The sequence below is a fragment of the Gopherus flavomarginatus genome, chromosome 4 (assembly GCF_025201925.1).
Source record: "Gopherus flavomarginatus isolate rGopFla2 chromosome 4, rGopFla2.mat.asm, whole genome shotgun sequence".
NCBI classification, from domain to species: Eukaryota; Metazoa; Chordata; order Testudines; family Testudinidae; genus Gopherus; species Gopherus flavomarginatus.
Genome location: NC_066620.1, coordinates 148,285,893 through 148,302,705, shown reverse-complemented (window position 1 = coordinate 148,302,705; position 16,813 = coordinate 148,285,893). Strand labels below are relative to the sequence as shown.

At 40.9% G+C, this 16,813-nt stretch overlaps 2 protein-coding genes across 5 annotated transcripts in view; one reads left to right on the top strand and one right to left on the bottom strand.

Annotated features, from left to right (window-relative positions):
* PM20D2 (peptidase M20 domain containing 2) overlaps positions 1-14,798 on the top strand; it is a 224,417-nt gene extending 209,619 nt beyond the window's left edge. Inside the window, exons 7-8 of one of the 4 annotated variants that reach the window (XR_007773859.1) lie at positions 51-121; positions 11,828-14,798. The gene's annotated coding sequence lies outside the window, so the exon portion shown is untranslated. Of the gene's footprint in view, positions 1-50; positions 136-11,827 lie in introns of all 4 variants that reach the window. The other 3 variants (XR_007773860.1, XR_007773858.1, XR_007773857.1) reach the window with 3 other exon arrangements.
* Positions 1-16,813, bottom strand: part of GABRR2 (gamma-aminobutyric acid type A receptor subunit rho2) — a 64,095-nt gene that overhangs the window by 31,585 nt on the left and 15,697 nt on the right. The window contains exon 2 of the mRNA XM_050949304.1: positions 12,098-12,204. Coding sequence (XP_050805261.1) covers positions 12,098-12,204 — 107 coding nt within the window. The remainder of the gene's footprint in view (positions 1-12,097; positions 12,205-16,813) is intronic.

Genomic DNA, 16,813 nt, shown 5'->3' with positions numbered 1-16,813 from the left:
CTGAAGTCAATGGCAATTATCATTGTTTTTCTTCTTTTCCTTCTCTTCAGCACGTGTGCGGAGCTGAGGTTATGAGAAAATGAAGGAGATGGGAGCCTGCAGGAGAGCACAAGCATATGGAGTGAGTGAAACGAGGTGATGCATAAGAGGAGTGAAGATACAGATAAGGGGAAGCTGGAGAGGTGAAGAATAGTACAGAAATACAGATGGTGTGGTTAGTTTGATTTAGCAGCAGGGAACTAGTGAAATTAATCAAATGGGTATGAATTCCCATATAGCCTGCACTCCAATTTATAAGAGAGAAATAGGAATTATTATTAGTTAATTGTATTATTATAGCCCCTAGAAGCCCTTATCATGGACCCAGATCCCACTGTGCTAAACACTGTACAAACACAGAGCAAAGGATAGTCCCTGCCCCAAAAGAGCTTACAATCTAAGTATAAAACAAAAGACAACAGATGGATACAGACAGTCAGATGGTAGAGCACCAGAAATCAATGAGACATTACTCTTCATCAAGACAGGTGGTGTTCTCAGCACACCAGTGGCCTAACCTTTGTCAAGTGTTTTGTGGGCATCATGGCCAAGGAGAGTTTTAAGGGTGGGATTTGAAGGAGGATAATGAGGTAGCTTTGTAGTTGTTTATGGGGAGCTCCTCCCAAACATGAATGGAGCTTGGAAGAAAGCATGAAGGTGCTTTCTGAAAATGTAAGAAGTGAGTGATGGAAGAAGGCATCATGGGCTGATTGGAGGTTGGAGTCACCACCTCAGTAACAAAAAACAGATGATAGGTAGATTGGGAATAGGCCATAAGGGGCCTTGAAAGGGAAGGCAAGTAGTTTATGTCTGATGTGACAGAGAAGGGGGAGCCAGTGGAGGGATTCAATGGGGTGGGGTTGATATGGTGGGCTAGGAAATTATTTTTGCAGCAGGATTCTGAATGAAGACAAGAGGGGCGAGATTGTGTTTGTCAAGGCCAGAGAGAAGGATGCTGCAGTAATTGAAACGCGAGATACCACCACCCTGGACGATAGTTTTAGCTGTGTAGATGGATGAGAAAGGCCATATCTTAGATACATTATGCAGAAAGAATCAGCAAGATTAGACACAGACGTGTCTCTAGATCCTTGCATGCAGGCTGAGTCAAAGACCATGCCCAGGTTACAGGCTTAAGTGACAGGCAAGACTGTGGTGCCATCCACACATTTATTTTGCATATACTTTGTAATTTTCATTTAAATTCCCTGTTTCTCCATATCACTATGTAAATCGATACGCTACAGCGATTGTATGAGTAAAAATTACATGATATTTGTGCTCTGGAAAATGAAGTCTCACTGTACAATACTAAGAAATTTTAACAACAGATGTATATTTATTACCTATGTATACACACATGCCAGGCAAACATTTCTTTGATTAATCTGAACACATTATCACCATATTTATAAATTGGGAAACCAATGCACAGAGAGATTAGATGATTTGTCCAAGACCACAGAAAATCTGAGACAGAGATAGGAAAACAATCCCTTGCATTTCTTGATTAAAAGCTCTCTATATAAAGAGATCTCATTAACAGGAAAATTAGAACAAACATCCTGCAAAACCCACTGATTTCTTCAGCAGAGGGGATTGTTTATTCAGGCAATTACGTTAGCGATCATTGGCTTACAACACTCAATCCTCTGGTCTCCGTGTTATGAACAAGCACCTGATACCGCTCAACTCTTCTCACTAAATTCCAGAGTGTGACAAGTGTGCAACAATCTAGAGCCACTTCCTTTGGTTGAATCTAGCCATTTCCCTACCTGATATCAGAACCAGTATATTTCTGATTATCGTGGCAACATAATATGCAAAAAGTATATGTCATATTCTTGTCCAGTTCTTTGCCGTTATTTCTTCCCTATTTCAGGGCTTGAAAAAAACTCAAACAAAATGGATATGCACATCAATTTATAGTAGAGTAGTGAGAGTCTAAGAAACTGCATAGCAAAGCTGCCAAAGCCCATACACTAGTTTGGAAATCAGCTCTGGTTGTTAGATTAACTGTGTGCCTTGAATTACCCACATAGATTTATGTTACTTAATAACCAGTTCTCACAGTCCTTCCATGGTAGATGACACTCCAATACCTAAAGCCATATGAACTTCCCACAGGCTGATTTTAACTAAATCCCAATTTTCTTTATGCTGGTTTACAAGTGCCAAAAATTCAAGAATTCTGCATGTGAAGCTGTAAGGCAAAACTAACATATAGCAACACCTGAAGTCTTTCTGACTGTAGGATTTTTGCTTATGGCTCTTCAAAATTTAGATCAACGTACTTTTTTCACACTTGGTGAAGAACTGAATATTAATTACTTACAATATTTAAAGCAAAACAGAAATCCAGCAACAAATGCTCTCTTCAAACTGCAACTAACCCTGGGTATTCTTAAAGGTCAGTGTGGCTACAGAACATACTGTTGAATTAAACAGCTGTTGATCAGTCATAGAAAGATGTCAAGAGATTTTTGGTCTCACTAATCCTTGTGATCATTAGGAAACTGCTACATTTTTAAGCCTGTCTCTCTGCAAACTAAACTGTTCAACCACCAGGGCTCCAGTTGCTTAGCCAAATTCCCCACCAACTGCCACTAATGAGGAGCAAACAAAGAAAATCTCTCTATTGAAAGGGAGCTGGAGGAGGTGCAGAGCTGGGCGAGGATGAGCCCTCTTTCCCACCTCTCCCTCCCCCTCTAATGGGATCAGTGGTAATGCAAGGAAGGAAGAGGGCTTGTTCTGTGGTTATTGTATAATGTAATCTTCATTTAATACAAGAGCGCTACATTATTCAAACATATCAACTACACCTGTAGCTTAATACCCTCAATACCTATGACAGGTCTACACTAGAAGTGCTACACTGGCTGCACCACTGTAGCACATCTGGTGAAGATGCTCTATGCAGACAGGACAGTTGGCATAATTACTCCATCTCCAAGAGAGGCAGAAGCTATGTCGTCGGGAGAGTGTCTCCTGCTGACATAGCACCAGCGTGGACAGCGCTTAGGTCACTGTAACTTGTGTCACTGGGCGGAGTGTGTCTTTTTCACACCCCTGAGCGACACAAGATAGATCGACCTAAGTAGTAGTGTAGACTTGCCCCTACATGTCTATAACTCTGGACAAAATTTTCAAACTTGGGTGCATAATCCACATTCAGGCACCTAACTCATCTGGGGCCATGTCAACATAGATGTTCTTAGCACAACTGGGCACTGAGCCCAACTGGGGTCCATGGGCACTATTGCAATACAAATAGTAGCAACCAGGAAGTACCCTGATTTTCAGAGGTGTTGGGCACCTTTCATTCTCATCAGGGCCGGCTCCAGGTACCAGCCCAGCAAGCAGGTGCTTGGGGCGGCCAAGGGGAAGGGGCGGCACGTCGGACTCTTTGGCCGCAATTTGGCGGCGGGTCCCTCACTCCCTGTCGGAGGGAAGGACCAGCTGCCGAATTGCCGCCGAAGACTGGAGCGCGGCAATAGAGCTGATCGCGGCTTTTTTTTTTTTTTTTTTTTTTTTTTTTTTGCTGCTTGGGGCAGCAAAAACCTTGGAGCTGGCCCTGATTCTCATTGAAGTAAATGAGAGCAATAATTCATGTGAGCTTGCTCCTGTGAATAAATTTATTCATGTGCTTAAGTGTTTGCAGGATTGAGACTCGAGACCTAAGGAGAGGCTTGGGGTCTTAGCATGCAAACACTTAATGTGCTAAACTTACCGAGCAGTCTCATTGACATCAGTGGGGCTCCTCAAGTGACTAAAGTTTAGCATGTGCCCAAGTGATTGCAGAATCAAGGCTTTAAGTTTGCACGTCTGCTCCTTTGTGTTGTTGTGTTTAAGGATTTTGTTTGGGTCTGGCTGTAGCATGCTTATGATGCGCTGTGAGCCACTGGGCTTTTTGAACAATTGAAACATTTATAAACAAGTAGCTTAAAGAGCCCTGGAGTGTCTTAGTGCTACTTTCATAGCCCTCTAATTCATCTTAAAACCAATTTTTCTTGACGCTACCCCTGAAACAATGGCCGTGCTCATTTTTTTTAATGATGCAACTCGGCTGAAACACAAGGGTTTGTAAGAGACCATGAGATTCTCCTTGATAGACACTTGCTTTGCACCTTCAGAGATCTGGGTTCAGCTTCTGAGTTAGGTCAGAATTGAAAAACAAGCGTTGATTTCATCCCAGATTGTGTACATCACAAAACCATGTCACAGTTCTGACAACATGCAGTGGCTGTTAAACCAGGTCCAGGATGGTAATAGCGGGAATAGCTGCAGCCCCAGATTAATTTAGCTGGCAAAGCTCTGTGGAGAAACATATACAGCACTGTACTGTGCCTGGCTCATGAGCGCTAAATTCCCTACATTTCATTTTTAAAATGTTGATTGAATTTTGGAGCTCTGGAAAGATGCCAGATTAACAATCCTGGAGACTGAATTCTGGGATTGGGAGCAGACCCTCATCTGGTGTCAATTGTTACAGCTCCAGCTATAAGCCAACAGATCTATCTATGTTAGGTATGATATGGCCCACGTTACTGTAATATCAGAGCACCCCAAAAGTGCTTAGGTGCCCAACTCCTATGGAAATCAATGGCAGTTAGGCACTAAAGGCACAGTTCCACTGTGATAAAAGCATGGCTGCTGCTGGCCCAGATCAGCTGCCTCGTGCTGGTGGGGGTCAGGCTGCAGAGCTAAAATTGCCTTGTAACTGTTTGGGCTTGGGCTCAAGCCTGGACTCTGAGGCCTGTGAGTGGGAACGGTGTCAGAGCCCAGACTCCAGCCTTGGATTCATTCACAGAGCAGGGAAAGCAAGATGCCTCCAAGAGGCAATTTCATTAATCTGTTTCTAAAAACTCCAGACTAACTCCCTCCATTTATTTCAACTTCACACTGCTGGTCCTGCTTTATGAAATGCTTCCTACACATTGGGAGCGGGAGGAGAGAAGTGCTCAAAATTTGTAATTAATTTAAACAAAAATCAGCTTTTGCATCAAAATGTGTGAAATTTACCAGGTTTCAATGTGAAAACTGACATTTCACACACACACAAAACGTTACCTAAAGAGAAATTTTGGGGCCACAAAATGGCCTTCACTAAAACTGTATTTTTTTCATGAAAAGTATTTATTGTTTTCACACAGCTCCAATTCAAGAGTAATCATTAATATACAGCGGTAAAAATAACTGAGATTCACCTTCCAGCATCTGCATGTGTTTACTGCAATTTCGGGTTTCAGCATCCCCCGTCTCCAAACTGATCAGTGTAATGCTAAAGGCTGTGGTATATGGCAACTGAATCAGATGTAAAACACACCACTGTATCTTCTCTGACTGCTGAATATATAGGCCCTGATACAGGAAGCTACTTAAGCACATGCCTGACTTAAAGCACAGGAACACTGACTTCAATGGGACTACTCACAGGCTTAAAGCGAGGCCCATACTTCAGTAACTGCTGAATGGGAATCAGGCAGACTTCCAGATGTCATGCTGGAGCTATCCTTGGAGTAGAACAAAACTTTTGTAGGATAGCTCAGAACACAGCATTTGACATTTGTATCACAGATTTTTTAAGAGCGAAAATGGGCCTGAACCACAAAGTTCTTATCTGGGTCTGAATATACCCAAAATTCGGGGAAGTTCAGATCTGGGCTTTTGGTTCAGTTTCTTATCCTGATGGAGTCCAACTACTAAATACAGATTCAAACAGGAACCTCATCACAAATGGCCTAAGTGGTATGCAACCTGAATAATGAATGGAACTCACTGAAGAGTAGGTAAAAAAATATGGAGCACCTCATTGTAGGTGAATCTGAAAGAAGCGAGGGAAAGTTCAGGTGTCTTATTCCCAGGGCATTGGGCTGTGATCCAAGGAATTGTTACTGAAATATCGGGTCTGCCTAGCCGAGAGCCAATAACAGCCTGGTTTGTCACTTGGGAAGGAAAACTCTGGAGGACCGAAAGACATTTTCAGATTAGTCTCGAGCTCCTTTTCTATGGGTCTCACTCACATCCTGGGACATCTTGTTGTATAAAACACCCTCTCTGGGATGCAGTTTAGAAGACACAAGGTTCAGGCCAGTTCTCTGAATAGAAGAGTTTTGTGCTGGGTACTCATGTGATATAAGCTACTGTGATTTTTTTTATGGGTATAATCCTACTGAACGCCTTAGAAGATAGGAAGGAGTGGGCTGCATTGAAGTTGTCTGAAGTCAGTATTTGCAATCTGCTGTTCTGCCAGCTCCAAGATGAAGATTTTGTCATTTCCCTTTAATTTCAGACTCTGCCACAAAGTTCAAAAGCTCAGAGTCTGTCAGTTTTCTTTGATATCAGTCTCCTTCTCTTCACCTGCTTTTCAGTTGTTAAAATGAGATAGCAGCAGTGAACTGTGATGATGAAAATTCCACGGGTGACTAAAATCAGCTTGATACATCTTTTCTGACATGCATTTTGTAAGTTAAGTCTCATTCTGAGGCCAAAATAATGGCTATGCAAATAAGGTTCAGAGAGGAGTGAGAAGGAATTGTAACACTTTATTATTATTTATACTGTGGTAGTAATTAAAGGCCTCCACAAAGGTAGGAGCCTTATTCTACTAGGTGCTGTACAAACGTAGTTAGGGACAGAGCCTGATCTAAAGAGCTCACAGACTAAAAAGACACAAATGGAAGGCACTCAGGGCAATTGCTCAAATCATGAAAGAAAAAAAAAAAACCGGGAGGCCACAGTATAAAATCCGATGTGTCTGAACTGCAGACCAGCCTTTGGTGATTCTGTACACCCTATAAACTCCTATTTATTTTTTGTTGGGTAAACAGCGTCCTTCCATAGTCTGTGCCTCAAGAAACTTAAGCTGACGCCACACTAGTACTTGAGCTTTAGTGGCACTTGAACTTCGGCCTCTGCTCCTCCCCAGCCAGATCAGTTAGCTCAGTGATAAAGCCACAGTTACCTCGAGCTAGAGATTTGTGTGTGCAGATGGGAGTTGGGTTAGGGTTAACATTCAAGTTATGCCTTGAACTAACAATGCTGTGGCAACATATGCTCTTAGTCTATGGGTTTGGTCTCGAGAGGCATTAAAGACAAACAAAACTGTGGGTGCTCAGCGCATGTGGGCTTAGCCCTAAAACAGATACAATCAATCAAGTTCAGACACAGGCTACATTCAGTAGGTTGAGTATCACTGTACTGGGGGGAAGAGAGGAGGGATTGTCTGTGTGTTTTCCCATTTTATTGCTAGATTATCATTGCAGAAGAAGTGAGTTTTACCCTAACCTTTGACACTAACCCTATGTGAGCCATTTATGCCTTCACTCACCCAACTGTCCTTAGGTGCCGATAAAAGTATTATTCAACAAGTGCAGCAAGATCTAGTTGACATTCTATATGGATAAGTATAACATAAAGCATTAGGTTGTTTCTCAGCAAAGGAGGTACAGCTATTTTGAGTATCAACTAAAGCTGCTTATTCACAGGCTCCCTGTAAAATATGAAACATCATAGATGAAATGCTTAAAATGGGTGTTTAAAGAAGAGAGCACAACTAAAACATTTACATAATCTTTAAATATTAATATTTGTAAATAATACCTGAACATCTGCTGGCTTGAGCAAGGTCATTGGCATGGAGATAACTCCAAAAGGGTCAGAACAAATGCAATCTATTTTAGGACAGGAGGAGGCTGCATAGAACATTAGTAAAGCAACAATCTTTGTCACTATCACTTTACCCAATGGCTGTCACTAATGGGTTGACATCAGGCAAGACTTAACTATGACAGTTGTGCTGTTAATAACACAGTTTACATAACGTCTGCTCTAGTGCTTTACAGTGACAACTTCTCTTGGATACTTCACCTTCCTTCTAATATTCTTCCCGAGTCTCTCCTCATATAACTCTTGCTCATTTTTCTCAGGTTTTACAAACATGCGACATGACACATGATTTCACTACAATCTAATACTACTGCCTAGGTTCCCCGTGAAATTCCCTGTGGATTTTGGCTGAGATGACAGTCATTTTCATTTGGAACATAAAGTTACAGGCCTGATTCAGAGTATGTTACTCTGCTTTTTCACCTGCTTCTTTTTACACTAAAGCTCCTTTACAACACTCTGGAAGTGTAAAGGGGCCTTACAGTGAACACAGGTTACAGTTACACCCATCTTTAAGGCCCCTTTATACTCCCTGAGCAGTACAAAAGGGCCTTAAATAATAATATGAGAATCAGGCCCCATTGACTTCAGTTTTACACTAGTATAACTCGGTTGGAGTAATGCTGTGGTGAATGAGGCCCTATGATTTTACTATGTATAACATTACATACAAAGTATCAGAGAGGTACTCGTGTTAGTCTGGAACTGTAAAAAGCAGCAAAGAGTCCTGTGGCACGTTATAGACTAACAGATGTATTGGAGCATGAGCTTTCGTGGGTGAATACATCATGCGTCTGATGAAGTGGGTATTCACCCATGAAAGCTTATGTTCCAATACATCTGTTAGTCTATAAGGTGCCACAGGACTCTTTGTTGCTTATTACATACAAAATATATCCAGTTAATTTACTCTATTTTTTTCCTAATCTTTTTCTATATGATTTATTTTAGCACTAGAAATATACACAACAAGATTTTTTTTTGATACCACAGGAACCTAAAAGATCCAGCTTGTCTGGTTGCATTTGATTTGTGTACATAGCCTATAGTCTAATATAATCTAATATAGCCTATAGGCTAATAGAATTAAGCTGTTGCCAAGGTTAGTTCTTAGTCATACACAGTTAAATCCTGTTCAGCTGCACCCATTTGCTGACAACCATTGTCAGTCTTGGGCAATTTTGCTAGTTCAAAGAAGGCCTTTGTGAGATGTTATTCTTTTCAGCAGAAATTACAGAAACATGGTCTCCCCACCCATTCCCCATCTCCCGCCAAGATGCTTTCAAAATCTCATCTCTGAAGCTGAAAGTGCAATTTTCTGAAATGTCTTCAAATGCAACTTCCAATAGTCTGCTCATTAAGTTGATGAACATTGGGTTGAAGTAACTGATTTTGCAAAGACTGCTTCAGGTTTTTAGGATTTTGCAGGATCCTAAAGATTGTATTTTTTTTAAATACTCTGTTAAAATGGGCAAAATATTTAAAATACACTGTATTAAAGTTACAAGAATGACAATGTAAACATGCCTTTATTTATTTGGGTGTGAAACATACAAAGAGACACCTCTCTCAGGCTCTGGGCACACAGATAAAATATTAAAAATACAATAAAAGACAGAAGAAAACACAACAGAACAATAACAGCAGGTCCCATAAAACCTAGAACTTCAGCACAACAAAATCTTGTCCTTCAGCCTCCTCAAGAACCTTCCACACCAAATGCATAGCAGTCCCACCAGAAAGAACATCCCCTGGAGATTACTTGATTCAGGCTATTTCAGACCAAGTGAAGAGAATGGATCCCAAAATAGAGGGCCTGTCTCAGGAGAATACCCCACCAGCTGCTCCCTCTCGTATAAAACAAGGAGATTCCAAGCCAAGCCCTACTCTTCATCACACTTGTAGCAGTATCATAAGAGCGCGAGCCAGTGCTGTACTGTCTACTTCAAGTGTTCAAAAATCATGAAGCTAGCTTGAAAATCCTAAGATTTTTAATAATAAAAGATGCTTATTCCTTTTTTATTTGCATTCCAGTATCTGAGCCTTTAGAGTGCACTTGCATCATGTGCTTTTCTTTGCTACCACAGTGACTAGAAGCTTACTGCTTTTTTCCCCATGAAAGCAGAGATTCTCATGTAAACACATGATTCCAGAAGTTGGGGCTTTAAGTAAAACAGCAAATGTCATGAGACTTACAATAAAATCATGAGAGCTGGCAACACTCAGCTAGGCAGGTCTCAGGCAATGTAAATGTAGGGCTTTTTAGGTCAAAATCAACACTTTCAACTCCATTAAGAAACCTCTAGGCAGCCAGTCAGTTCCAGAAGTCCAGGTCATGTACTCACAGTGACATATTTCACTTAACCAATGGGCTGCTGCATTCTGTACTCATTTCAGGTTCTGAACCGAGTTACAATACAGCATCTTCTTATACAATAGATTTGCTGGCTGAGTGTATCCTGAACTATTACTTGTAAACTGAGTAAATTTGATCTGGAATCATTGGGAGATAAACATGGATCCTACAGTGCCATTTTGCATTCTGTTTTGGGAATACAACCTTACTTAACACATTTTTGTCTACTTTCTTTTGGACTTTTAAATAACATTTTAATATAATGCTGAATAATACGGCTAAGATTGCCAACCACTGCAGTCATAGCAAGATAGGAATATAGATTACAGGCAGCACAGCCTTTCAGATTGTGTGGTCTAACGTGAGCATGTGGTAAATACACATCCATGCTGGAGTTCTTTACCCTTGTTTCCTTTGGTAATAATGTGCCATGTTGTATAAGGAACGCCTGGCCCCTTCCTCCTAAATTATCAGTACAGTGTGTCTCCATTTTAAAGGCAGTTCACACAGCCATGAGTGTCTGAACTTGCCCTCCTCACTTCTGGGCAGGGCTGCCCAGGGGGTGGGGGGGCAAGTGGGGCAGGGCCCTCACGAGAATACAGTATTCTATAATATTGCAATTTTTTTTAAGGAAGGGGCCCCCAAAATTGCTTTGCCCCAGGCCCCCTGAATCCTCTGGGCAGCCCTGCTTCTGGGAGGGTCATTAGCAGCACAACCCCAAGTGGCTTATTTTTTCCAGTTTTAGCATTTTACTTCTGCCCTTTCATTTTCATCAATAGGGGGACCATCCAACCCAAACCTTTCCGCACCAAAACACAGCCCTCTAGTGCTTGAGCTAAAGGAGAACTCCTGTAGCTATAGATAAGTAATAGGCTTGTTATAATCACTGAAGCCAGTCTTCAGAGGGGATACATCATTGCATGCATGCAGCCAGTGTTTTACACCACTGCTTCCTCCTTGGAAGCAGGAGAAAAACAGATAACCGGAAAAGTTACTGTTCCAGAAGCAGTTACAGAAGAACTTCTATAGCTAAAACCCTTTACCTCTTGACTTCCCTCCTTTAAGGACTTGGCATAAGGAGGCGGAGGACTGATGCTGACTTACAGGGCTAGGGACTCAGTCTGAGCAGTGGAGCAGGGCAAAATACCGGAACATTCCTAGTTTTTAGGGACATGTGGTCACCTTAGCCTGGTAGCTGCTTGAAAGAGGACAGGATAGGCTTTCCAGAACCCAGTTGTCTGTTAGGAAGACTGAGGGGGCATCTTTGATCTGCTGGCTCCTGATACATGGTGGCAGGAACTAGCTCTCTGCCCTCTGTAGCAGCTTCTCCCCTCACCTCTTCTTCTTTTTCCCACATAGCTTTTCTGGGCTAGAGCCAGCTACTGGGAGGATTATGTCATGGCTGACATTGCTACTGCTGCCATGATCTACCTCTGGAGTAGTGAGCAGGGATCATCCTTTAGAATCAAGAGGGTGGCTCCTAAGCAAATTCTTGTGGTTGATGGGTGGGAAAAGGATGGAAAGGTGTTGGTGGGTTTGGTTCCTCCTCCTCCTATGTTGTTGTACAAAGTTATGAGAAATCAGGTTTACAACTTGACAAAACTATTCTGATTCTTCTGTGAGCATGCAGAGTGAAGTGGCTGATGATTTATCTGTTTAATTATTTTATGATTTAATCATGTCAACTCAGAAGCTCAACATTAGCCTTCTTCACAACTAGAAATAAACATCCAACTAATAACTGTAGCTGTTCTTCCCTTCTAGACACAACTCTCAAGCAGAATGAAATATCATTTAAGAAAAGGTCCAGATCCACGCTCTTGGAAGCACTTGGAAGGAGAGCTTAACTATAGAAAGGAGTCTGTCTGTTCTCCTGAGGTACTGGAGGCCAAAGTCTGCTACAGTTACCTTGGAGTACCCACTGAAGGTATTGGGGTTCATTCCACCTTACACAGAGGTAGGAGAGAACAATCTGGCTCAGAGATATTTTCCCAAAACAAATGAAGTGAAAAATAGACAGAACAATATTCCTACCTCCAAAAGCTGGCCTCATGGTAAAATCATGGTCATCGACTCTCAGAAGCTGATCTGTTTTTCCTTTCCGAGTTTTGGTTATGTCATGATTCTTCTTATAGATGTGGCTGTAAAAGATGAACAATATGGCTGCCTGTCACTCCAGATCTGCAATCATTGTACCCAAAGTGACTCTAAAAAGATGACACCTTAGTGGATGAGAGTTATTTTGTCTTGCTGGTTTCCATGTGATGTTAAGGAGTAGCAATATGCATGGTAGTTTTGTCTGAGCAGCTCCCCACTGCTGGAATTACCATGAGAGCAGCACGACTTCTGGGTATGGTGGTGGGGGAGGCAGCATGGAAGAGACAGGGATGCCGTGCTGCAGCTACTAGCATGGAATTACCATGCATACAGTCCAAAGCCATATTTTTAATGTCCATTTCTAAGTCTAACAAGGTTTTCTCAGCTGCCAGCCCTGCAACTTCAGCACGGTCTCTGAGAATCATGCTGTGCTCTTTCTACTTCAGATATCATTATTGTCAAAAGGATTCTAGAATGAGAGCGTAGCAGGTAATTTTACTGAGGATGCTCAAGGTAGGCTAGGAAGCACTTGCTTTTCTGCTGCTACGTTGTTTCTTTTGTGCTGACTATAGTAAAAATAGGGTTTGATCTAAAAACTAAACTGATGTGACTTGGACTTCAAACAGGTCTGCCCACTGTCAAGGTGGGTGAGGTATTATCTTTTAATGGATCAACTTCTGTTGGTAAAAGAGACAAGCTTTCAGGCTACACCTGACCTGAAGAAGAGCACTGTGTAATTTAAAAGCTGGTCTCTCTCACCAAGTTGGTTCAATAGAAGATATTACATTGTCTTGCTAATATCCTGGAACCGACGTGGCTACAACAACACTTCATAGAGTATCAAGGTGACATTACTGTAGATTCACTTTTTTTGGACTATATTTATGCACTGTCATATGATGCTCTCAGTCCACTGCACCAATGGGAGCTGGGCGTGTGGATTGGGGGAAGCTTGTTTCCCATAAACCTTAGTACTTTATACTAATAAAATCACTCCATTCCCTCCAGGGTATTGGTATTGCATTGTTCTCTCTCTACCTGAACTCCACCTTAATTCTTAGTACTTCATTGCCCTGTATAGCAAATGAGAAAATGAATTCATTTTTCATTCAGATATAATGGAATATACCATGATCTAGAACCACAGTAAGGAGATAGCAACAAGCCCCTGAATAAAGGGCTAAAAAAATTAACCAACCAGCATACGTTGGGAATTCAAGTGTAGTCCTGTCAGCTAACTGCCCCATGCACCTCTAAGAGAAAATCCGATTCTGCAATCACAACAGTTCCACACCAATATCAGAGGAAGGATTAGAATAATTAAGATCTCTGAACCCCTTTGCCCTGAAAGTGAGATCTTATAAGATCTAAATACTGCTGCAGTTAATGATCAGAGAGTCACTAAGAAAATAAAAGGGGTGAGGCAGGACAGTTAAATCCATTTGTTTGGGGGGTCATTAGCTGGTAGAGGCAGAACTTGAGTGAAGGAATTAGAACTCTATGTTGGCAATAGTGAATGCAAGAAAAAAAGATACCAAATGAGGATGAGAATTTCCAACAAAAACAGACCTTAAAAATAAACACATGAATAATCCATTGAAATCAGTAAGGATCAGGTCTCTGGGTAGAAGTGTTTCTCAGCATGTGTATTAAATACTGGTGTTATCTGTTCGTATACAAAGTTAATAAGGGCATGATGATGAACAGGTGGAAACACTGGCCAATAGTCTGTGCTCAGTTACAGATGTGTGCAACTCCATGGGTGTTAACTGAGTTGCACTCTTATTAAAATCAGCTATGCTACTAGAGGGTACCAAGTGTTGCACCTATTTTGAAAAAGGCTGTAGGGCTGATCTAGGGAATTATAAGCCTTACTTCATTGGGGATATATTAGCTGAAATAATAATTATAAACAGAACTATTAAACAGTGAGATGAACATTATATGATAGAGCCAACCCAGCATGGCTTCTGTAAAAGAAAAGGGTGCATCTCTCTAATATGTTAAAGTTCTTTAAGTCAACAAAATAGCAAATTAAAGAGAACAGCTAATAAAATTGATTTGGGTTTTCAAAAAGCCTTTGATAAAGTCTCTCACCAAAGGGGTGTATTAAGGAAATTAAGCAATCATGGGGTGAGGTGTAAAATACTGTTATGGATTGGTAACTAGTTAAGAGGCAGAAACAAAGAAAGGTCAGCAATAGGGTGGCCCAAGATCTGTACTAGGACCAGTGTTGTACAACACCTTTATTAATTACTTGTAGAAAAGGTGAACAGAGAGGTGGCAAAATTTGTAGTTGACTTGAAATTATTAAATTACTCATGATTAAAGAATTTGGTGAGGAACTTCAGGACAACCAAACAAAGTGGGTAGCACAGTGGCACGTGGAAACTGGTTTTAGGCAAGCAGCAGACAGCATTAATTTGATTAATTTAATGTACTCCTCTCTACATACATGCACATCATACATCATTTGAAATCTTATTATGTCTATTTTAAGGTGAGGTATGATGTGGAGCTGTCAAGTGGTGCTATTACCAAAGAAACAGGGATATACAGTGACACCATCAACATTTTAAAAATGATCATTTTAAGCTACCAGAAATGAATGAAAATATTTCTATGACTCTATGTATTATTGCATATTTTTTCATCATTATGAATGGCTTACCTCAGTCTTCATTGCCTTGGCATTTACACAGTTCTGTACAGGGAACATTGTTTTGACTACAGACACAGCTGATTGCGCACCGACCCCTACTGGTACAACTAAGATTTTGTAGAAGCGCAGATGTCATTGGACCCTTGAAGAATATAGGATGTAGTTCATGATCCACATTTTCCCATCCTTGTTGCAAAGGTGATTCAATATCTAGTTTATCTATGTGTGAAGGCATCCAAGCCTTTGTTTGCCAGGATGTTCTTCTGACATGATCTTCAAAACTGTCCTGACATAATGGGAATTAGGCCAGTGACGTGTCCTTTTTGATGGATTGACTGAGGTGCAAGCAATTTGGGTCTTTGTGGGTCTCCTTTTCTTTCTTGCTTTGGTCATACACCACTGCTATCAAATTCCTTGCTGCAGAAATTGTGGCTTGTCCATCACTTTCTCCCAATTTGACAAGCTCTCAAGTGGTAGGCTCCCTTTATTTTGACAATATTAAGCACAGATTTTTCCTCCAATACCAAATAGGAATAACGCAGTCTCACATCCTGTTAATGTTAATGTTAATCCTGGAAGTATGTTGCAGAAGTCATGTGTGCATGTGTCACAAATTGCATGCACTGGTATAAAGCGATGCTTATCAATTGTCCTGGGAATGGTCCCTGTCTCAATCCATGTGTTATCTATGTGTTCCATTTTTTAAAAGGAATGAACAGCAAGCACCAAAACATCTGTATCAGATGACCTAATTACTATGCTTTCTTTCACACCGAAAGACCAAACGGTCATATAGGCACATAGAGCATACAGAAGCATCCTTGTGTGCACTTGTTCTTGAGTACTGTACAAATCTTGGGCTTCTTCAGTGCCTCTATAGATGACGGAATTTGCTACTTTGCTATTGAAAAAGTCCCCAATAAGAAGTAATGCATGTGCTGGATGTGCTTCTATATTCTCAGGTGCTTTTTGAACCATATATTCACAGAGGAATTTTACAAGTGACTGCTTGTTGGATGCCATGTTTAGAAACTTCTTCCATGGAGGCACAGGGCATCCACCAATCACCTAGTATTTCTTGCATGCAACCATAGATCCTGTCCAGTACTGTCTTTTTGCAGTATATGAATCAGTGGTACAGCATCACTAGGGATATTGTGTTAATTGCACAAAAAGAGGACAGCAAAATCAGAGATGGACAGCAAGAATGATTAAGGGCATGGAAAAACTCTCATATCATGCAAGATTTTGAAAGGAGGTAGAGAAGAGGAAACATGATAAAAGTATACAAAAAATAAATGATTTAGAGAAAGTAGATCGGGAACACTTAGCCTCATAACACAAAGACAAAGTACCATTGAGGTTAAGAGCTTAACAAGATTCATTTATATGAACAAGAAGAATAACCAGAATTCTAACGAACAGGAATTTTGATAGGAATATAAAGCCAAACAGTAACTGGTAAAGGTTAGAAGGAAACATTCCCTGGAGGAAGGTTACTTCATAACTGCCTACTTCAGGGTTTATTGAACTTTCCTCTGTGTCAGCCACTGTTGGAGACAAGATACTTGACTAAATGGACCACAGTTCTGATCCAGTAAGGCAATTCCTATGCTCCTCAAGTACTGCACACTGGGAGGAAGAATCATAATTATTCATACACAGTACTAACTCTTATTAACTTTAACCACTCAGGAGAAAGACCTGAGCATCACTGTAGAGCTGCTCAATGAAAACCTTCTACTCAAAAGATGTGAGTAATCAAAGGAATAACCAAAAAAGCAAACAACATATTAGTTTTGTATAAGAATGTTATGAACAATACCGACAATATTATAATGCCGCTATACAAGTCAATGATACACCTTCACCTGGAATACTATATTTAATTCTGGACACTCCAGCTCACACAGATAAAGCAGAAATAGATGGGTCCAGAGATACACAACCAAAATGATTAGAGGCATAGAAGGACTCCCAACATAAGGACA